The 21,872-nt window shown below is 37.2% G+C and overlaps 6 protein-coding genes across 6 annotated transcripts; 2 read left to right on the top strand and 4 right to left on the bottom strand.

Moving 5' to 3' along the window:
* Positions 1-1,374: 1,374 nt before the first annotated feature.
* MONOS_981 (uncharacterized protein) lies at positions 1,375-1,782 on the bottom strand (the record flags this gene model as incomplete). Its single annotated transcript, XM_067880344.1, has 1 exon — positions 1,375-1,782. One exon carries the CDS (start codon positions 1,780-1,782, stop codon positions 1,375-1,377), a length of 408 nt encoding a protein of 135 aa, XP_067736045.1.
* Positions 1,783-4,414: 2,632 nt separating this feature from the next.
* Positions 4,415-10,280, bottom strand: MONOS_980 (uncharacterized protein; the record flags this gene model as incomplete). The annotated part of the gene is made up of 1 exon (XM_067880333.1): positions 4,415-10,280. One exon carries the CDS (start codon positions 10,278-10,280, stop codon positions 4,872-4,874), a length of 5,409 nt encoding a protein of 1,802 aa, XP_067736044.1. The 3' UTR covers positions 4,415-4,871.
* A 520-nt stretch (positions 10,281-10,800) lies between these two features.
* On the bottom strand, positions 10,801-11,667 carry MONOS_979 (uncharacterized protein). Its single transcript, XM_067880321.1, has 2 exons — positions 11,486-11,667; positions 10,801-11,420 (listed from the first exon to the last, which is right to left on the bottom strand). Exons 1-2 carry the CDS (start codon positions 11,633-11,635, stop codon positions 11,094-11,096), a joined length of 477 nt encoding a protein of 158 aa, XP_067736043.1. The 5' UTR covers positions 11,636-11,667; the 3' UTR covers positions 10,801-11,093.
* A 196-nt stretch (positions 11,668-11,863) lies between these two features.
* Positions 11,864-17,558, top strand: MONOS_978 (uncharacterized protein; the record flags this gene model as incomplete). The annotated part of the gene is made up of 2 exons (XM_067880310.1): positions 11,864-11,922; positions 11,990-17,558. The coding sequence occupies 2 exons, from the start codon at positions 11,864-11,866 to the stop codon at positions 17,304-17,306; spliced, it is 5,376 nt and encodes a 1,791-aa protein (XP_067736042.1). The 3' UTR covers positions 17,307-17,558.
* A 166-nt stretch (positions 17,559-17,724) lies between these two features.
* On the top strand, positions 17,725-18,427 carry MONOS_977 (putative HIT zinc finger). The gene is made up of 2 exons (XM_067880299.1): positions 17,725-17,835; positions 17,889-18,427. The coding sequence occupies exons 1-2, from the start codon at positions 17,759-17,761 to the stop codon at positions 18,331-18,333; spliced, it is 522 nt and encodes a 173-aa protein (XP_067736041.1). The 5' UTR covers positions 17,725-17,758; the 3' UTR covers positions 18,334-18,427.
* On the bottom strand, positions 18,413-20,478 carry MONOS_976 (uncharacterized protein). The gene is made up of 3 exons (XM_067880289.1): positions 20,380-20,478; positions 20,302-20,312; positions 18,413-20,228 (listed from the first exon to the last, which is right to left on the bottom strand). The coding sequence occupies exons 1-3, from the start codon at positions 20,441-20,443 to the stop codon at positions 18,594-18,596; spliced, it is 1,710 nt and encodes a 569-aa protein (XP_067736040.1). The 5' UTR covers positions 20,444-20,478; the 3' UTR covers positions 18,413-18,593.
* Between the last annotated feature and the right edge of the window lie 1,394 nt (positions 20,479-21,872).

Raw genomic sequence — 21,872 nt, 5'->3', positions numbered from 1 at the left:
TATTTGAATTTCAAACAAATTCTTATAATTCAACGCAAACAAGTGTTTATGTTTTATGTTGTTCATTTCCACAGTGAGTTGTTGTTCACAAAGTGACGTTCATGAATCTTTGAACTTCCAAAATAAATGTAAAAAAAATCCATCAATTTCAAGCGCTTACAAAGGTTGTATTTGAGATTCGCATTTTGGAAATATGATAACTGCGGATGAGTTTCTGAACAAGAAATGAACATGAAGATAAGAAACACATGACAATCATTGTTTTGAATTCATTATTTTCAAATAAAAACTTTTGATTTTTTCTCTGCAAGCTTTTAGATGAAATACGCTCTTAATCAACAGATCTAAAAATGAGCAAGTTAAAAAACATAAAAAAAAAACAAAACTGACAACACAAATAACATAAATACAACCTTGTATCGATTGTTTCAACATAATTGAATTTTAAAACATCCATGAAGAAAGTTTGAGAATAAATATTTTCCAGTTGTTTCTGTGAGAATTGCATTGCGCTTATTTTTGAATATTCATGTGTTCCTAAAGTTATTTCTTTCAATCATAACTCGAACAATTCAATCATTAAAGAACGATTGTTCAAAAACGAAAAGAACAAACAGATAACGATTTCCCATAACTGAAGCAATTCTGATCAATCATATAACAAATGTTATTTTATGAAATATTATTTCCTTATTCACTAGATTGAAATGGAATCATCTTTGAAGATCAATGATTTTGTTTTCACACAATGCGATTCATTATTTATTTCACAACAAACAATTATCGTTTGACATTCTTCTTTTTTTCATGATTTTGTTTTGAAATGAATTAATAACACATTATTTCGTTTTTAAAAGTTGAAATTCTTTGGAATGTTTCAAAAAAGAAAGAAAACACTTTTTGCAACCGTTTATTTTTTCAAAAAAACATGATTGATTTTTATTTGCTTGTGAAAGTTAAAAATGAAAAGTTTCACATCTCGTTTTTGAAACATGTTGTTTTAATGAATTTTTGAAAATGTCCAATTCTTTAATAAACTGGTATTTTTTTTATTTCGGTTTTTGAACTGACGATTATTAATTCAAAATATACCTTCAAAATTCAGTTAATCGAAAGTTCATCGAAAATCAAATGAATAGAAAAATTAAAAAACTATTAACTCAATGACAAACAAATTAATATTTCGTAACTTGTATTAAAAACAAAGAAAAAATAATCAATTAGCCAACAAACCTCCATCCACATAAATGCAGTCTTCAAACACATCTTATTTCATCTTTTTCAATAACCATCTATTCGGAACTTATTGTTTTGCGTTGAGGCTTTCATTCTCCGTCTTTTCTTTCTGCATTTCACAAAGATTTCTCAGAAGCTTCAATTCATCATCAAGTCACGCGCTTGCTCCATCTGATCAGATCGTTCCCTCCAAAACTGCATCGGCTGCTCTGCTTTATGACATGACTTCAGCTTCAGATCTTGATTATCAGCTGCGCCTTGAATATTATTCATGCATTGCTTGCTGATTTCTTCATCATTCCACTTCACTTCCCTGAATTCCCTCGCAATGATGCACGAAAGCACTCCAAATTCTTCATTCTTCTCACAACATAAGTGGACATCAGGCTTCAATGCAACGATCCATCTCGATGATAATCTTGTCTTCTTTTTCCACCTTTCGCTTTTCCCTTCCTCTTCCAATCCACTCGTTTCATCAGCTCTTCTAGCTCTCTTGTTGCTTCTCCTGCAAAATGCAATTCGTTCACAATGACGCTCTTTGGGCATGTGTCATTAATCCATTTGCACATCAAAAACATCCAAGCTGATTGACAGGCGAGTTTGGTTAGGTTGAGTTTTTCCTCACGAAATTGTATGATTTCTGTCATCTCCTTCAAATGCAATTCTTATTCAACATGCTTTCTAACAACTAGAAAGAAATCAATAAATGAACAAAAATAATTCAATTACAAACTTTTTGCATATAAAAATTGCTCAATTTCAGCTTTGATAATTCCATCTCTTTTTGAGTTTAATTATTTTCTTCTTTCTTCAAAGGCAACTTTCAAAAGACGAACCTCGCAAATAAAAAATATATAAATATATATTAATTTGAATATGCAGCTCAGATAAATGTAACATACACAAAAATCAATCAGTCCTTTCATTCTGAAAACTTTCTGTTTCTGCTGTTCATTATTTCAAAGTTCAAACTCAAAAAGCTATTGTCTTCGAAAAAAAGAAAGAATGGTTTATTAGATTCAATATTTCATGAAATAACTGTTTCACACCAGCTGAATATTATGTATTTTGAATATCTTTTATTTTTGGCAAAAGTATGGCATTCAGAATGATTCAAAAACTATTTTCAAAATCCAAATGAGAGAAATCTTGAAAGAAAGAAAACGACATTAATAGAAAATATTTACTATAAATATAGGCAGTTGATGTCACTCAGTTTTTGAAAGCATTTATGTTTTCATTCTGAATATTCCGATTGAATATATAAAATAATTTGATCATTTGCATAAATAAATATTAATCAATGAAAATTTCACAAAATAAGTTCTATATGTTTATGATGAAGTGGAATGTTGTTAATAAATTACAATCAAACCAATCGTGAATGATTGTATTATCGTTAAAAGCAAAAACAAAATTTTCTGAATTCCAAAATTGTGTATATCAACAAAAAATAAGATAAAACTGTAAATAAATGGTAACAATTGTTTGTTGAACTTTTGTCTTTATGTTTAAATTCATTATTTTTGGAAAACGAATCGTTTTCCATTTCCAAGAAAAATGATCATAATTTTTAGTAACACTTTTTTAAAATGTTATAAAAGCATAATACACATCATAATATTGGTAAATTCGCTTTTTATCGGACATCGAAAAATTGATTTAATTGTTGATAGAAATGTTTATTAATCAAATATATTTATGTTTTGGTTATTAACAAAGCGCGGAAGTTAGTCAAAATCAGGTTAAAAAATTTTCTTTTTCAAAAAAAATATGATTGTGGGTTTATGAAAAAAGTTGAAAAATCGAAAAAATTGTCAACTGTAATGATTCATCTTCTCATTCTGATGAATCTGCTTCATCAGACAATCCCAAGCCATCACTTTTGGGATAAATTTAACAAATGGGGGAAAATACGGACTTTCAAGCTTTTTATGCACAAAGTATGAAAAAATTGTTTCACTTATAACATTTGATCGCTTTCTCAGTTTTCAAAATAAATTTGATTTTCATATCAGTCAACAAAAGTGAATGATATGGCAACATTATATTTTGTGATCTCAAACGAATTCAAAAAAATGAACCAATTTTGTTGAAAAATTTTGATCACAAATAGTCTATCAAAAGTGCATAATTTTTCAATGAAAATGCCTGAAGTCAAATATTTTGTCCCAAATGTGATGATAAAAAAATTAAAAAAATGAAAAAAAGGAAATGTGCAGTAGGATTTGAACTATTGACCATATTATTAATACAAGAAAAATCCTAACAACATGACCATTGCTTCACTCAAAAGGATTCTATTCAAAATTATTCTTTTATTTTTTCCCCTAACCCTAAAACAAAACAAAATTCAAAAATGTTGATTAAAATTCAAACCCTAACCCTAAAGCCACAATTGAAACGAATATTGATAGAGAAATGAAAACCTAAAAAGAAAACAATAGGTTTGTCAAAATTTTCCGAAAACTGTTCCAGTGAACCCTCTTCATTAATAAATGCAAAAATTCAATAAAAAACTGAAATTTACATTTGTCTTGAAAAAGCTATTAAAGAACTTTATCTGTTTTTCAATAACACTAATTAGGAATTGACCCAAAATTGTAATATTTTCGAAATATTTTTTGTTTTTTTAGAAAATGTTTTCCGCGCATTAAAACTATTTTTAAATTGAACGAAATACATATTAAAGTATGTTAGAAGCAAAAAAACAAGAATTTTCGTTGTCCGATATAACGCAATTATGCCATAATATTTAATATTTATGCGTTTTTGACTTCCACCCTCTAAACATTGTTTTTTGATAAATGCAAGACTGTCAGGTCACAATTGAAAAAAACTAGTTTTTCTTAAAAACACTGCCTTTAATATAAAAATACTGGGGGATCTTGAAATAAATAGTTTATTTCGAAATATTTTTTTATTTCACAATTTATCTATTATGTAACAAGAACTGCAATCAAAAAGAAAAGAAAGGAAAGGAAAGAAATTCTTTTGTGGTTGTGAGAAATCTTATTATTGAACATTTCCATAAGTGTATATGTGAAATACGATGAAATATGAATTGTTCATACAAACTCATTGGTTTCTAATTTGAACATGAGTGAATGGGAACAAATTTTGTTCGATTTTTATATTATTGGAATAAAAGGAACTTCCTTTAAAAAATGAGAAGAAATTTTTTTTAAGTCAAACAAAAATAATTTATCTAATTTTGAGCAAAAGAAAAATCTTTGAACTTTCAATCACGAAGTTGTTGTTATGAAATTGTACAGGATGGCTTGCAAATACGGTCAAAAAAAAAAGAATTTAAAAAAAAGTATCTTCAATAAAAAAAGAAATATGCGAATAAATGATGACAATCAGAAAAATGTCAAGTTTATCTCTTTTTTTAAATTTTAATGCATAAAAATTTAGGCAATGAATGTAATCTTGAAACGATTATATAAAAAATAGTTCAACATAAATAAATAACATATAGAATGTCTTGAAATGAGAAATATTAATATACAAAGCAATAAAAAAAAAAAAAATAAGACTCAAAAAAGTTCTTGTCGAGTTGTAATTAATAAATGATTACACATACATATAGAAGTGATAACAATATGAAATGGATTACATACACACAAAAAATATCAATATAACGTCCCCATAGAAAGGGATTGTTCTTTTTGTGGATTCACATCGTTGATACTTTCTAGTTTTGCTTTATTTGTCGATGAAAGTGCTCGACCAAAATCCACATCGGCTTCTGTAAAGTGCACATCAAACAAAGAGATGAGTAACTTTTTGACACAAGCAGTGACTGCTTCGTTGTTTGCTTTTAATTGATCGCCAAGAATAGTTAGCCTCTGTCGCAAGATAAGATGCTGAAGAATATGTTTTTCCATTTCTTCTTTGTCGTAGTGATGTAGTCTCATTTCTCTCTCCTCCTCAGAAAAAGTGGCTGTAGCTGTCTGCATCAACAGCTTGTGCGCGGCTGTCGTTGCGTTAAGATCTTCCTTCTGATTTATCGAATCCACAAGTTGCTGTGCAGAGTTTATTATTCTGCGTCTGCCATCATCGAGCATCTGATTACCTGTGAGCATCGAGTCAAACATCTTCATTTCCTTGTCATCATCGTCGATTGGTAGAAGCTCAACCAGCTTCATCGACTCCAAATGAATTTGTGTGATTTTGCGTTTCCAGTAGATCGCATTGACAAAGAGATTAACAATCATAAGGAAGCAGCAAACAATACAGGCAATGATCATCAAAAGGATAGATTCATCAACCTGGCCTTGTCCATCTTTCAGAATGGAGTCAGTCAGTTTCTGAATCCCTTCGCGCAGGTCATAACGAAATGCTGATGAAAGAAAACGAATCTCACGCACATCCTGTCCGATTGGATGTGCAATCATATCTTGCTGAGACAACCGATTGATGTTCAGCCTGAGCCGTGCAAGAAGAGCAGACAAGCCAAAAATTTGCCCTTTAATTCCATACAGTCTGCCAGATGGAAGCGTCGAACAATCTTCAGAGTTTCTGAGGTAGCAATCGGCCAATTTGAGAAGGATGTCTCTGTTCTGATTTGTTGGCAGCCGCTCGGTTTTCACTTGATCCAGTTTCCAATCGTTTGTGATTGTGTACATTGAGTTTCCGTAGTGGCATGCCGCATGCAATGCCTGGAAGTAGTAAGAAGTCCCATTCAGCAAATCTCTCACGTGATTGGTGTCGTTTGAAACATGAGAAGAATCTTTCCAAACAGGATGCGACGAGTCAGGAAACGTGACAACATCATCAAAATGGATAGGAGCCTTCGGAAACATTATCCGCGTTGCCAGATACTGAATTTGCGCCAAAATAGCTGGACGAATGCCCGATAGCACAACGTTTGCGGAAGTCGTAATGTACCTTCCCACTTCAGCTGCGATGATCACATCAAATGCAATAATAATACCGCAAATAATAAAAATTGACATTATTATCCTTCCAATGATAGGCGCATTAAGAGGCGAAGGAAGAGCCTTATATGCAGCAGACAGCACAACAATATCTTTGTCCAACTTTTCCTCCCACTTTGCATCGTCCACAGCGTTTCGCACAAACCCTGCCAATGCATCAGCATCCTCCTCGTCTTCATCAAATATTGCAGAAACTGTTGCCTTTGATGCTCCAGTATCATTACGTGATTCATTTGATAGCGCTTGCTGTGAAGACAGAGATGATGATTGTACTGGTGCTGATGTCTGATTGTTAACATTTGATTGTTTGTTTTGTGATTCGTTCTGAGGAGCAGAAGTGTTGTCCAAAACTGTACGTGAAGTGCGTGTGTCAAACATTCCACTGGGAAACGTCGACATCTGCGTGGGAGAGGTAGGGAGCATAAACAGATTTCCAAGGTCTGTGAATGCAGATGTTCCGAATTGGTTGACGACTGTACCAACTGGTGACAGAATTGTCGGGCTGAGAACTGTTGGAGAGATAAACTGGTGCGCTAATGAGTTGTCCTGCGCTGCAGGAAATCTGTGTGCATTGTGATTGTGGTCGAGATCATTTGCAAGAGGCGTCTGAATCGGTTTTGGTGCCTTTTGGCTGAATTTGAATGCTTCTCCTGTTGTGCAAGGCCTCCGAATGCCAACATCCACGTTGTGCCGCATCCGAGGCGAGGCAGTCAGCGAGGCAGTTTCGTGAGACATCAGGCGGAGCATCGAAGGCGAAGTCACGCCACCCATTGGAGATGGAGGCACCTGCAACTGATCCATCATGCCAGCAGACGATGCCATTGAAGTGTCTGAAGCTGGCTGCAGGAAAAAACGAGGTGATGTTATTCGCTGTGTCATTGGCTGAGATTGAGGATACGTCGTGCGTGCAGAAGAGACTGTAGATAAAGGCATCAGAGGAACCTGAGCAATCTGTGAAACATTCGGAGTCTGCGGAACAGAGAGGTCAGAAGCATGATTCGGAGACAGCGGCCTGTGGGGTGTTTGTGAGGACTGCTGTGAAGCAGGTGTCTGCGATGTCTGGAGTGATGACGTTGCTGGCCGCGAGCGTTGTGAGAGCATATCTTGTAGAACAGGGTCCATCTGAGCTGAGGGATCTGTTGCTTTGGAGTGGCGAGACGAGATCTCATCATCTGCCTTTGTTGGCAAGATTGTCTCAATCAGCATTCCCGAAGAGGATGTCTCAAGCGAAGTCTGTGGTGGATGCAGGTAGCTGTCAGTAGGTGAGACAGAATTTGCTCTTCCTCCAGGCGAATGCCGAGAAGACTTGCGCGTCAGTGTCGGTGAATGTGTTTGCTGTTGCTGTGATTCTTCTGCCGTTTGAGCCACACCAGTTCGAGCCATCATCTCATCCAGATCCATCGGAGTGATAATGTTGTTTTCTGCCTCTTCAATCGACAGCTGCTTATTGCTTATATCTCCCGACTCGCTCTCAGAGATGACATCGATTGAAGCAGGAAACAGCTTTTGCAAGCCATTCTGTTCTTTTGAAGGCGAAAACTGGTTTTCTTCCTCTTTCTCCGCATTTTCCAATGCTTCTGAAGTTTTGTCCTTTGACATTGCATCGTCCCTGGCAAGCATCTCATCTTCAAGAGATTCAGACATTGAGTGTTCAGCATCTGTTCCTTTGTCATCATCAGAAAGAAGGCGCCTGATGACAGTTTGCATTCTTGCCTTCGGAACAGATAGAAGGACATGATATGCTTCAATACGCTCCTTCTTCGCATTCCGAGACATCGCAATAAACATCCCTAGCAGAGCAAGGCCGATGCAGCCGAGTGTAAATGTGACAATGAAAATTGTCATTCCCCTAATCATCCGAGCAGTCTTAGTCGTTTCATCCCAGTATGAAATAATGGCTGTTTTGGTTCCTTCAAACACAGGCTGTGGAGGGTTGAATATCATGTACTCCAAATCACTGCAGTACGAGCTGTGTGTTGGGCGCTGGTTGGGCGGCGCCTCGCCGACAGAACGGGACATCTGCGACAAAGAAGTCAGCACAGTCAGGAGAGAGGACATCTGCTGGTAGTGATGCAGCACTTTTGTGAGCGACATGTTGTCTGCAGGTGTTTGCATCTCAAACAGCTGAATGGCAATTGTCGCCGACTCCCACGGCGTCAGGAGCTTGGTGACGCCATACACTTTGGACACAGAATTGGATAGTGTGTCTGCTATTTCACGGAATGTCTTCTGAAGTTCTGACGGGTAGATCAGCGCATTTGTGTAGCCATCGTCGTTTTTGACCCAAGTGAAGTGATAGTACATGTCGTGTGACATATACTGCAGCGCCATGTTGCTCAACCTGTTGGTTGTAAGCGAAAGATCTGCAATGTTTCTCAATGTTTCGAGATCGCTCGAATAAGAAGTAGCCAAAGATTTGTACACAATGACATCGATGATGATGCAGAGTATCGCCACGAAGTGCAAAACAACCATAATCACTGACACCACCGTGTTTGCTCGAGTGCTCCGTGCTGAACTTTGCGTAAGCTCAGAAACCAGCGTGCCTCCCTTCTTCCCTTTCTTCTTCCTCTTCTTCTTCACACTGACCTGCGAACTGCTGATGACCGAGCGGCTCTGAACATCCTGACTGCGCTCAGCAGCATCCATCGGAAGAGAGATAGACGGATCGCCCGCACCCGAGTTTACCGTCGGCCCCATCGACGAGGAGGAGTCCTCTTCAATCTGGTCAGCCCTGTTCAGAATCATCTCTGCGGTATCTTCGTCGTGGAAGATGTCAAGCAGCAGCTGCGCATAGCTCCGCAGCACCGTCGTGTTTTGCGGGTGCGACGAGATCAGCTCCTCGTAACATCTCCGTGAGTTGCCCTCATTTGTCACAATCGATGTCAGATGCTCCTCAATCAGTGAATACACTGGTGTCTGCGATGTCATGTTGTCGAAGAACTCATGTAGCGAATTTTTTGCTGCTTCGTGTGTCTCCTGCGCCTTCGCCATGAGCGTGTCGAAGGTGAGTGAGTTCAGCTCGCTCATCCCTTCGCTACCACCTGAGCCGCTTGAGCTTTTGCCTTCGGTGCTGTCCTTCGTCTTGCAGTAGAGTACAAAGCGCAGGAAAAACGATGGTGACGACATACGCGCCTGCTTCAGCACCACGTGGCTCTTCATCCAGTTCTTTCTGTAGTACATCAGAAAGTTTGCAAAATTGAAGCTCAGCTGCGGATCGCGCCTTTCTTTCCGAATTGCGTTTGTATACAACATGTCTGCATATGTCACATAGTCAAACGATCTGAGCTCTTCTTCCGTCAGAAAGCGGATGCCCCGTTCGAGTCGCCTGGGGTTTGTGACGACAGGAAGACGATGTGCAGCTCCTTCTGAATGGACATCAACAATTGGCTGTTTGGACTCGGTGAGGATATACAGACCATCTCTTCGCTTCTTTCCAAACTTCTTGCACGCCACGCAACACACAATGCCACAGATCAAGCCTACAACTTCGAATACGAGCGTTGGAACAAACGATCCGGAAGCGTTTTCGATGGCGAATCCAATTTCGCTGCACAGTCGAAGACAGCCAAAGATGCACCAAGTCCATGCATGAAACAGATTGCCCTTCAATTTGTACATTGGTTGATGCCATGCAAAATATATCACCATGACTAACGACGAACCAACTGTAACAACTCCTCTCCAGAACGGCCATCCATATAGCATCCTCATTGCGAACACGCATCCAAATATGATCATCTTTTCAAAGGCTTGCCAAAATCCATTCGCAGATGAAAAATATCCACCATGTTTGCAATGATGATTATAAATTGCACATTGCTCGCAAAAAGTGAAAATTCCAAGCCAAACCAAATGAAGAACCGAAAAGATAAATCCAAAAATAAAGGCACCTCTACTAAAGCAAGATTCGTCCAATCCTCTGTGCATCAATGTTCCATTGATTTCACAGCAATCAAACGAAGTTATTGGGATTGTGATAAGAGGTATAAACAATGGCTTTAAAGTGAAATCAACAAGAAATCGCAAAAGTCGAATGATCCATGGTTGACTTGAAGCAATAGTACTGAAAAATAAAGAAACTACGAAAAGATATGCCATCAATAATATATCGTAAGTAAAAATTCCAAATATTATGTATGTATTTGCAATTTTCGCAAAATATGAAATTGAGTTTCCGTCAAGAAATTCAATGTACTTTAAATAAAATGAAGAATAAGAAATTAAGTAAACATGCAAATAAATGTGACCATTACAATAAAAAAGTTGCATCACAAACTAATGATGTTTTATTTACAGTTTGAGTTTTTATATCAATTCGAAAGGCGCTGAGAGTTATGAGCTGAATAAGTTGAACTACCCAAAGAATAATTGCATATAAATTACTTGGACGCTTTTTTTGCTGGTATAAAGGAAATAATGGAGTAAATAACACTTCATCCTTTTTAGAAAATGAATCTCCTTGTTGATGGCTGAAAGTCATAGACGTTGATACTGACGATACACTGCGATTATCTTCTTCCATTTTAAATTATTTGCAATGCAAATACTTTCTTTGAAATGAATCTTTTTTGCTTGTGAGTCGCGTAAAACGGCTCACAAATATTCAACAAATCAATAAAATACTTTTATAGTTCTTTTGATCAAGCATATTTAGAAATGCAAAATCTTTTAAAATTATTTCCAATTATTTGCTTTTCTTGCAAAAAATTAATTGACAATTTCAAAATTCAATTAAAAATAAACATTGTTTCTTCCAAAATAATCAAATTCAGTTTGTTTAAAATAACATATCTCAAAGGGAAATAATTTATAAAAGAGCTCAAAATGTAAGCCTTGAATTTTCAATCTTAAAAGTTTGTAATAGAGAGATATTACCCTAACATTATAATTAAATACAGAATTACATAATTTTCATTCTCCATCTTCAGAAGAAAACTTTAATCCTTCGACTTTCTTCTTCTTTGGCCTTGTATGATGAATTATATCTCCATCTGCATCTCTTTCTTTTTCCTTTACTTTCTTTTCTGCGCGATTTTGTATTACAAATGGTGGTGGTTCTGATGGATCAACTTTCTTCTCTTCTGTATTTCGTATTTCAATATCATTAATATCATCTTCACTGCTTGAATCAGATTCATCAGAATCTTCTTCGAGAATGTCGCTCTTTCGAAGATTTTCAGATTTATTTTTCAGAACTTCGCTCGCTTCAAATTGTAAAACTTTCTTTTTCACTTCTTTCTAAAATTATTGAAATTAAATATGTAAATTGAGAATTTTATTTATATATCATTAAAACGCAATACCATTCCAAGGCGCGAAGTTTTTGATAATTTTTGTAGAATAGAAGAAGGAGCTTGTAATTTTGAAATGCTTTCAACCAGTGCAGCTCTATTTTTTAATTTTTCTTTTCTTTCTTTAATTTTCTCTAACTTTTTTTGTTTTGATTTCCCCATCCAACGAAATAATTCTGAATGATCTCTATTATGGTGAAGATAACCATAATAATAAGTTTAAGCCTAATAAAAGTGTTTTGTTTGTGCTTTTAAGTGCTTTAAACACTGTACTTTGCTGAAACTTATTTGTAATTATATTATTATTGTATGTTAATGAATGTAAAACTTCTTTGATCCACGTTTAATTTTTATGATTTATTTTTTTTGACCCAGATACAAAGATTATAAATGGCTGCAGCACAACAAGCGCAATACTTATTTTACGCAATTGCTGATGTCTTTGAATAGTTTGTTATTTTATAGGAAACAATTCATCTTTTTTTATGATTATGATTCAAATACTCTTTTCTAAAGTGTAACGCAATATTCACCAAGGGGCAGAGTTTTTGTAGCAATAGAACGAAGGCAAGTTCAACCATTTTATCTTCTTTCAGTGTATAAAACAGCTCAGCCTTCGACAGAGCGTTTTGTCTGCGAAGATGTGTCACTTGACTCCTTTGTCTATCAAATTAGTTCAGGAGTCTTTGCAACATTCCGAGACAAGTCCATGACCGCTTGGTCTGTTAAGTTCTCACAGCCTCAAGAAGCAGCAACATTTGATGCTCAAATTCGAGCGATTAAAGCTCAAATGACTCAATATCGCCAAATGCTAGCAACTCAAATGGCTTCTCAACAATCAGCAGCAGTCAAGGAAACTGTTGAAAGGATTCCAACTGTTAAAGTTATTGGAGATTTATTTCACACTGTAAGCTTTAGCAAAGGAAAAGGAACTTGGCTTGCACTTCCTGGAGATTTTGTAGGAGCTGAGATTAAAGTATTTGAATTTATCCGAAAGAAAAAAGAACCTGAAGAAAAGAAAATCGAAGGAATGGACGATGAAGAAGAAGAGGATAATGACGAAGAAGAGCCGAACGAAGAGAGAGGAGAAAGGGGAAGGTTGATTGTTGATATGACTGGAGAGCATTTGCTGAAGTCGACACTCAGAACACACAGTCAGACGAAAGAAGATGAAGACAAAGAAGAACAGAAAAAAGTGAAGAAGGATAGTAGAGCAGGCAGCAGCGACGAAGAGGCAGGAGAGGAAGATGATGAAGCAGAGAAAGAAGAAGAAGAAGGAGGAGGAGAAGGAGAAGGAAGAGGAGAAGGCGAAGGAGAAGGCGAAGAGGAGATAGGGAAAGAGATCCACATGGGGGTGGTGGAGCAGCTGCTGATAGGGATGAAGAAAGAAGAGAGGAGGAGCATGTGTGTTCCCTTCCGTGTGCTCAGCCAGGCGGAGAGAAAGAAGCTGGCTCATCTGAGCGGGTGGATGGCGTATGAGGAGACGAAGAAGAGGGAGATGAGGCAGCATCAGACAGAAATGGAGGTGGCGCAGGCAGGAGAAGACGCAGATGTGTTCAGATTGAACAGGCTGAAGAAGGATTTGGTGATCGATCTGAGCACATCACTCACGAAGACTGTGCTGTCGTCTGCTTCAGATGCAGAGAAGGAGGAGAAGGAAGAGAAAGAGAAGGAGAAGGAGAAAAAGGATGAGAATGAGAAGCTGTGTGAAGATGAAGACGAGCTGTTTCTGTTGATAGAGGCAGTTTTGTTAGGAATCAAAAGGAGCCCTTCGAATAAGAGCTTAAGCCCCGCAGAGCAAGTGGCTGTTGTTGAGGCAGAACACAAAGAGAGAAGAGAAAGGCTGAGGGAGAAGGTGAGGAAGAGGGTGGAAGAGGAGAGGAAGAAGGAGAGGAGCGAAGTGGAGAAGAGGGTGAAGGCAAAAGAGGAGGAGAGGAAGAAAGAGATGGAAGAGAAGAAGAAGAAGGAAGAGGAAGAAGGAAAAGAAGAAGAGAAGAGAAAGGAAGAGAAGAAGGCAGAAGAGGAAGCTTTGCAAAAGGAGGAAGAAGAAAAGAAAGAAGATGTGGAAAAGAAAGAAGAAGGAAAAGTCAGTGAAAAGGCAGATGAGAAAATGTATGATGATGAAGAGGAGAAAGAGGAAGAAAAGAAGAAAGAAGGAGAAGAAACTGAATCGAAGAAGAAAGAAGGCGAAGAGGAAGAGAAAGAAGAGGAAGAAGAAGAAGCTGAAAAGAAGGAAGAGAAAGAAGAGGAAAAAGAGGAAGAGGAAGAGGAAAGCAAAGAAGATGAAGAGGAGGAAAAGAAAAAGAAAGCTAAAAAGGAAAAGGATGAGGAGGAAGAAGGGGAAGAGGAAGAAGAAGAGGAGGAGGAGGAGGAAGAGGAGGAGGAGGAAGAGGAGGAGGAAGAAGAAGAGAACAAGAAAGAGAAAGAAGAGAATCCGTTATCGATTAACGTTGCAGAGCAGCTGAAGATGATTGAAGAGAAAGAAGAAGAAGAAGAGCGAAAGCGAATCGAAGAAGAGGCAAAGAAGAAGAAGGAGCTTTTGATGAATGTGAAGCTAAGCAGCAAAATGAACCAGAACATTCACGAAAGACTGCTGGCATTCCATCAGCTTTTGACAAGAATGACGCCTCCTTCACTTTCTGAGTCAACTCCTCCTTCTTCTCCTTCGTCTCTTTCTTCTCCTGCTTCTGAATCTGCTTCTTCCTCTTCTTCCTCTTCTTCCTCTTCTTCCTCTTCTTCTTCTCATTCAGCCTCTCTCAAATCTGTCCCTCTTTCGTCCTCTTTTGTGATTCTCCAGTCTCTTCGGCGCATTTCGAAGGAGAACAAAGCTCTGAAAGGAGATCTTAGCAGACACATCAGCAGTCTTTCGTTGATGGAGCAGCAGATGCGAGTGATGAAGGAGGAGCAAGAGAAAGAGAGGAAGGCAGCCAGAGAGGCAGAGGAGCAGACGAAGAGGAGCGCAGAAGAGGAGAAGCAGCATTTGCTGTCAAACATGGCAGAGAACGACAAAGTTGTTGAGAGTCTGCGTGAGTCACTTAGAGCAGCTGAAAACAAACTGATGGAAGTTGAGGCAGCTAAAAGGGCAGACTCACTGAAGATGGCTGAGATGGCAGTGGAAATGAAGGCAAAAGAGAACAAAGTGAAGAGATTGGAAGAAGACATCGAAGGATTCAAAGCAGCAGCCACGTTCAGCACACAGCGAGGGGGCGAGAGGGAGAAGAGAGAAAGAGAAGAGAGAGAGAAGATATTGAAGCTGACACAAGAAGTGGGGGGATTGAGAGGGCAGCTGAAGAGTGAGAGGGAAGAGACGCTGAAGATGGTGGGGGAGAAGCGGATGGAGCAGGAGGAGAGCAGAAGGCAGTGGGCCATTCAGAAGAAGCAGTTGGAAGAGGAGCTGATTCAGCAGAAGATGGAGATGGCGAGGGTGGAGAGTGCGAAGAGGCAGATGGCGGAGGAGCTGGAGAGTGCGAAGAGAGAGATGGAGAGGAGAGAGAAGGAGCTGAGCTGGGCAGTGGAGGAGAAGGAGAGGGAGGCTGAGGCAGAGAAGGAGAGGAGGCTGAAGGAGAAGGAGGCATACGCCAAGAGAAAGTGGTTCACTGAAGATGACTTGAAGGCAGCTGTGAAGAAGGCGACGGAGGAAGGGAAGGAGAAGGGAAGGAAAGAAGGATATGAAGAAGGGAAAGAGGTTGGATGGAAGGAAGGGAAGGAGGAAGGAGAGAGAGAAGGAAGGGCAGAAGGGAAAAGAGAAGGGATGAAAATAGGAAGAGAGGAAGGAGAAGAAGAAGGAGAGAGGAAAGGGTATGAAAAGGGATATGCAGAAGGCAAAGAGGAAGGAGTGAAGGAAGCAAAGAAGGAAGCCAAAAGAAGAGAAGAAGCAGAGAAGGAAGTGAAGGAGCTGCAGGCGAAGCTGAAGAAGGAGAAGGAAGAGGCGAAAAGAAGAGAGAAAGAGCTGACCTCCAAAAAGAGTGCGAAACGAACAAGTTTGTTTGAAGAAGACGGAGATGCTCAACAAGACTTGCTGACAGGAGGAAATGAGACAGAAAAGGCAAAGTCCAAAGGGAATAAGGAGACAAAAAAGAAATCAGAGAAAAAAGAAGAGAAAGAGGAGAAAGAAGAAGATATTTTGCAGAGCATAAAAGAGGAAGACAATTTGAAAATGGCAGAAAAGCCACAAAAAGCAAAGACTTCTTCACTTTTGTGGGCAGATGACGATGAAGTTACACCAACGAAGGAAGAAGAAGGCAAAGAAAAAGAAGAAGAGCACAAAAAGGATGAATCGAATGATTTGTTCTCTTCTCCTCTTCTGGCAGCATCTGCCTCTTCATCTTCATCTTCATCTTCATCTTTATCACAAGCACAAACACAGAAAGAGACACAGAAAAGTGAGTCTTCGTTGTTTGCAGACTTTGAGGAAGGAGAAGAGGAGAAAGAGAAAGAGAAAGAGAAAGAGAAGCAAAAGATGCAATCTCCATTGAATGTGAAAAGGGAGGAAAAGAAGCAGAGCAGCTCTTCATTATTTGCAGATGACGATGAAGATGATGATGATGAAGTGCAAAATAAAATAAGAGACGAAGAAGGAGAAGAGAAAGAGAAAGAGAAAGAAATCACTTTTGTGTTTTCTGCTCCTCCACCACCTTCTTCTTCTTCTGTTTCTTCTTCTTCTCACACGCCAACACCACAAGCAGCACAAAGAGAGACAAAAGAGGATGAAAATGCAATTTTATCAAATTCTGCTTCTGAAACATCAACCGGAAAGCAATTGAATACTTTGACTGAAGCAAACATAACTCCATCATCATCATCTTCTTCTTCTTCTTCTTCTTCTTCTTCTTCTTCTTCTTCTCTTTTTGGAGATGATGAGCAAGAGGCAGAGAAAGAAGAGCCATTCGCATCGCATTCCGCAAAGCCACAAGAAAGCGGAGGGAATCTGTTTGAAGATGGGGTTGAAGAGAAGAAAGCGGGAAAGCACGAAAAGAAAGGGAAGAAAGAAGGGAAGAAGGAGAAAGACAAAGAGAAGGATCCAGAGAAGAAGAAGAAGAAGCAGGAGAAGAAGGAGAGGAAGGAGAAGGAGAGGAGAGAAAGAGAACAAAGGCTGATGCTTCAACAGCAGCTGTGGAGAGAACAGATGAAGAAGAAGAGCGAAGAAGAACAGGCAGCTTCTTCAGCATCTTCTTCTTCTCATTCTTCTTCTCTATCAAATGCTTCTCGTTCTGCTAATACTTCATCATCATCATCTTCTTCTTCTTCTTCTCTCTTTGGAGATGATCCACTCACTTCAGCTGCTGATGAAGACGATGCTGATGATGACTACGGGGCATACAACCCTCTTTTAGCTGCCACCATCGCCTCTGAACCATCTTCCTCTTCATCTCCTTCTCCTTCTCCTCATTCTTCTCTCTCTTCTCTTCCTCCCCCTGCCCCTCCTGCCCGCTCCCAGCCTCAGCCTCCTCCCCCAGCCATTCCTCAAAAGAGAAGAAATTTCACTCAGAAAGACGAGCAAGACGACGAAGAGATCGATGGCTATGTGAATGTGGAGAAAGAAGAGAGCGAATATTCCTGGACTCAGTCTGCTCAGCAGAACACTCACAGACGTGTTGCCCCGTCTTCCTCGTCTGCCCCTTCACCTCCTCCTCCTCCCCCTTCCTCGCACATCCACTCCACTCAGAGAGATGCCCCCAGACCTTCCTTCTCCAATGCTTCCTCTTCTCCTTTCTCTTCCGTCCTCTCCTCTTCTCTCTTCGACGACGGCGCGGAAAAACCACAGAAGCCCCCGCACCAGTCGCCAAGAACACAATACCAGCCAACTTCACTCTTTCCAGATGACGACTTGTGAGAAGTTTATTACTCAGGATATGATTTTTTTAAAAAAAGTAATTTTATTTTATTTTATTTTATTTTATTTTATTTTATTTTATTTTATTTTATTTTATTTTATTTACCGTAAAAAGAAATCAGTGCTACTGTCTTTCATAAGAATGGTTTTCCTTGCATATTGTTCTTGTTAATGTGAATTCATTTTTCGAGAGTTTGTCATTTCAATTTTTATTTGTGGTTAATAATAAGAAACTGGTTAGATGAAAATAAATAATGATATTTGAGCTATTGAAATTGATTATAAATGATGGAAATTCTTAAAAAAAAAAAAAAAAATAAATTGCTGGTGAAAATGTGATGAAATTTTATTAATTAACAAAGAGAAAGATGAACTTTTTTTTGTGAACAAAAATAATAATTGTTATGGAAATATGTGATTTAGAAAAATAAAAGATTTTTCATTTTCAAAACATGCAAAACTCTATTATGTGTTCTATATGTGGTATAGATAAAAAGAAGTATAAGTGCCCTCGTTGTGCTGCTCCTTAGTTTGCTCGAATTGTTAAATCTAATTTTATTGGTATAATTTTCATATTTTCAGTTGCAGCGTGAAGTGCTATCAAGTTCATTGCCTATCGTGTTCAAAAACACAAGAAAAAAAAGAGGAAGCAAATGAATTACCTCCTATTTCAAAAGAAATGAATGCCTTGTGTTCAGTTCCTGCTGTTGCTTCAAAGTACAATTCATTTTATCGAGTTCCAGATGACAAGCTTGTCAAATTATCTGAATCAAAGCGCATCATGTATCATTTGTCGCAGCCTGGATTGAAAGAAAGAATTTTGTCAATTACTTCTTCACACCGTCCGAAAGAAACGCTTCAAAGTATCATGGAAGAATACCCAGATTTTTATGATTTTATGATTGACACTCTTAATTGCATAGACTTTCATCCAACTCGTGAATCTAGAACACTAAATCCTCAAATAGTTACTCGATTATTTAAGGATCTTGGGATTGATATTTCTGACATTGGACTTGATAATTAAAACAATTCATCTCACTTCATTGCATTTCAAATCATCTCAGTTCAATTCGATTAACTTCATTTCGCACACATAAAATTCATTTCGCAATCAAATCATTATCTGAATTTTATATTTCATTTGAATAAAACAAGTTTGATTCAAAAAGGATCAGTGAAACGAACATCAAAAACAATATTCAAGGCCGAAAAAGCAATAAAATATAAATAATTACCGAATTGAATAACAAATGAGCAGTTAAATTTAAAAAAATTTCGAAACAATCAAGAAAATGGATCCTTAAATGGTTTGACACTTTGATTAAACTTCGCAGCCAACTGGGCCGCGCGAGCAGCAGCAGCAGGAGATAAAGTTTTTCCGAGATGGGAATTCTTTGAGAGAAGGGTTGAAGCAAGAGAAGGCTGAGAAATAAATACAGCAGTTCGAGACGATGCCACAGTACCACCACGAGATGTAATTACAGACCTGGAGGGGGATTCTTTTTGAGGTGATTGGGAATGTGAAGAGGCAGAGGAAGGCGCAGGTTGATGGCCAGCAGAAGGCGAAGACAGAGAAGAACTAAGAGAAGCAGGTGCGGGTGCAGGTTGTGGAGAGGGCTTAGGAGGAGAGTGATGTGCGGGGGAAGGATTGTCTTGTAGCTGCACCGTTGGTTGTATCGAGAAGAGCTCAGGACCCATCGCAATGGTATCAGCAGGAGCGTCCAAAAATTGGCGAAGCTGCTTCATTCGAGAAAGATGACTGGCTGCCATAGAAGAAGAGGATGAAGAGGAGGAAGAAGAAGAAGTACGACGAGATAACTCATTTTGTGAATTCTGCTGATGGCTTCCTGGAGAGTGTGTTTGCATTAGCAGCTGTTGTGTTGGAAGCACAGTTTTGTTGTTGGATTGCCAAGATGTAGCAGAAGAATCGGCTGTTGGCAGAGCAGTCGTTGGAGGAGGAGATTGCGAATGGATGGGAGTGGCTACGGATGAAAAGGTTCGAGGGACAGAAACAGCTCGCCTATCATTTTGAGAAAAGATGGTAGATTGTGGAGGATTTGAAGAAGATTGAGGATATATTGGAAGCTGTTTTGTCGATGATATTACATGAGCATTTTGAACAGAATTCTTTGGTGGTGATGAGGATGACTGGGAAGGTGATTGAGACGTTGCCTGTTGTCTTGAACCAAAAACGTATTGCTGATCATCTTCGCTTTCTGTTAATGGTGTCTGCAATTCAAGTGGGCCGGATGGAAGAGGATCGTCTCCACGAAGCGATGGTGTTTGTAACAACTCTGGTCTTCGACGGATATTTGCATTTAAACCTTTTCCTTCGTTGTTTGTTTTCATTCGTTTGTTTAATTCCTGTTGTAATTGTCTTAATCTTGCAAGTTCAGATTCGCGATCACTAATATCATGGCTCGATTCTTTATCTCTTTGTTTAGCCTTCTCTTTTGAAGCTCGATCAAGCAACCTTTCAAAATTGTTTATTTGCTCCTTCTTATTGATTTGTTCATTATTCATTGTTATTTCTTTCTTTTGTTCTTTCAATTCAATGTTTGTATCTATTTGCTGTTGTCGAAGGAGTTCTTGCTCTTTCTTTTTCTCCTCTTCACTTTCTTTCAAAAGCTGACGTTCTCTTTCTTTCAATTTTGCCAATTCTCGTTCGCGTTGAAGATTTCTTTCTCTGATTTGAAGAATCCTTTCCATCTCAAGTTGCCTTTCTTTCTCTTTTCGAATTTCTTCTTCTCTTCTCTTTTCTTCTTCTTCTTTAGTTTTCTTTAATTTTAATGCTTCGCTTTGAATTGCTTTTTGGAGAAAATGCACCAATTCAACAGAATTTTCTGAAAGAAGAATACTTAATGGTGAAATAAGTTGTTCCAGTTTTGCAACTCTTTCGTTAACAAGGCTTATTTTCATCTGAATAATTTTATATATATCAAAATATCGTTATTATAATTTGTTGTTTAAAAATTGAATAATAAATGCAAACAAGAATATCATCTAAAAATAAGTTTATAAATATAAACACATATATCACATAAATGAATACTAAAATGATAAAAAATACCGTCCGCAATTTTATGAAATGGATCAATACTTATTTGTTGGGAAATTGTGCTTAAATGTGTCATTTTCGAGTTAAAAATGATCAAATTGAATTAATTATGGAAATTTTTGTCTAGTCTCTTTATTAAGAAAAAAAAATCTTTTCATCTTTTATAAACATAATTATGCATCATCACTGTATATGGTGCAAATTCAAAAATAGTAAAAAAGTCAATTTTGTTAATGACAAGAACAATAATAATCAAAGTTATGTTCATTTGAAATCGATAAAATCGATTTTCAATTATAATTTTATTAAAGATATTCTCGTTCAACTGTTTGTACATCAATTTATACCTCCATCAATTTTACTTGTATTCATTATCAATCTGATTGAATTTTTTAACGAAAATTGAAGTTGATTCCATTTGTTTGATTTACAATTTCACTTTGAAGCCAAAAGCAAAAAAGTTCCAAAAGTTGAATACACTTAATTTGAAACAATTGTGCTTCAAGTATTTTTTTCTTTTGACGTACAACAGATGTAATCATTTTTTCGTTTTTTGTTTTTAATTTTTTCTTTATCTTTCAATCAAATGTTTATAAAGTGTGAGTATTTTTATTGGCACCAGTTTTTTTATTGGAACCAAAAATCATTTTCATTATCTTCATTTCATTAAAACTCATAAATCTGTTTCATAACGAAAGAACAATAAACAAATAAAAATTAAGCTGTACGTCAAATATTTTTTGAAAAAACTTTCTCAGAAAAACGATCTAATAATTTTTAACTTTTATATTTCGATCATTGTTTTGCTCGTATTTTCTTGACTGATTGCTCTTGCGAGTTTTTATCACGGAATTCACAAAAACAATTGTATTTTCCGCATTTGTTACTTATTCGTTATATTTTGAACTATTTATATAAGTGTATTTTTGCATTTCACCACTTTTGTTTAAACATGCAAAATCAAGTGAATGTGTATGTTTTGTAACAAAAAGTCAAAAGATATCGGTTAAAAAATCTTTTTTGTTGATTGTGCATGTATTGAAAATAAACTTTTATTCAAAATAAAAAAGAAATCAAAGGATCATGCTTTTGAAAGAATTGAATTTATCTAAGTATTGACAAATTGGAATTTATCCTATATCTATAATTTGTTGTTAAAAAAACTTATTAAATATAATATACTTCATGTTAATCGATATAACATACACATTCATCTGACTTTGCATGTTTAAACAAAAGTGGTGAAATGCAAAAATACACTTATATAAATAGTTCAAAATATAACGAATAAGTAACAAATGCGGAAAATACAATTGTTTTTGTGAATTCCGTGATAAAAACTCGCAAGAGCAATCAGTCAAGAAAATACGAGCAAAACAATGATCGAAATATAAAAGTTAAAAATTATTAGATCGTTTTTCTGAGAAAGTTTTTTCAAAAAATATTTGACGTACAGCTTAATTTTTATTTGTTTATTGTTCTTTCGTTATGAAACAGATTTATGA

This window comes from Monocercomonoides exilis (genome assembly GCF_001643675.1).
Source record: "Monocercomonoides exilis strain PA203 chromosome Unknown scaffold2-2631571, whole genome shotgun sequence".
Taxonomy (NCBI): Eukaryota; Preaxostyla; order Oxymonadida; family Polymastigidae; genus Monocercomonoides; species Monocercomonoides exilis.
Note: the sequence above shows the minus strand (reverse complement) of the source record. Positions and strands in the feature narration are given on the sequence as shown.

What these genes read in the sequence shown, in the direction of transcription:
- MONOS_976 (XM_067880289.1), bottom strand. Translation starts at nt 20,443, where the DNA reads ATGACACATTTAAGCACAATTTCCCAACAAATAAGTATTGATCCATTT.
- MONOS_977 (XM_067880299.1), top strand. Translation starts at nt 17,759, where the DNA reads ATGCAAAACTCTATTATGTGTTCTATATGTGGTATAGATAAAAAGAAG. An exon ending in CCTCGTTGTGCTGCTCCTTA is followed by an intron (nt 17,836 to 17,888) that starts GTTTGCTCGAAT and finishes TCATATTTTCAG; the next exon opens with TTGCAGCGTGAAGTGCTATC.
- MONOS_979 (XM_067880321.1), bottom strand. Translation starts at nt 11,635, where the DNA reads ATGGGGAAATCAAAACAAAAAAAGTTAGAGAAAATTAAAGAAAGAAAA. An exon ending in AAACTTCGCGCCTTGGAATG is followed by an intron (nt 11,421 to 11,485) that starts GTATTGCGTTTT and finishes CAATAATTTTAG; the next exon opens with AAAGAAGTGAAAAAGAAAGT.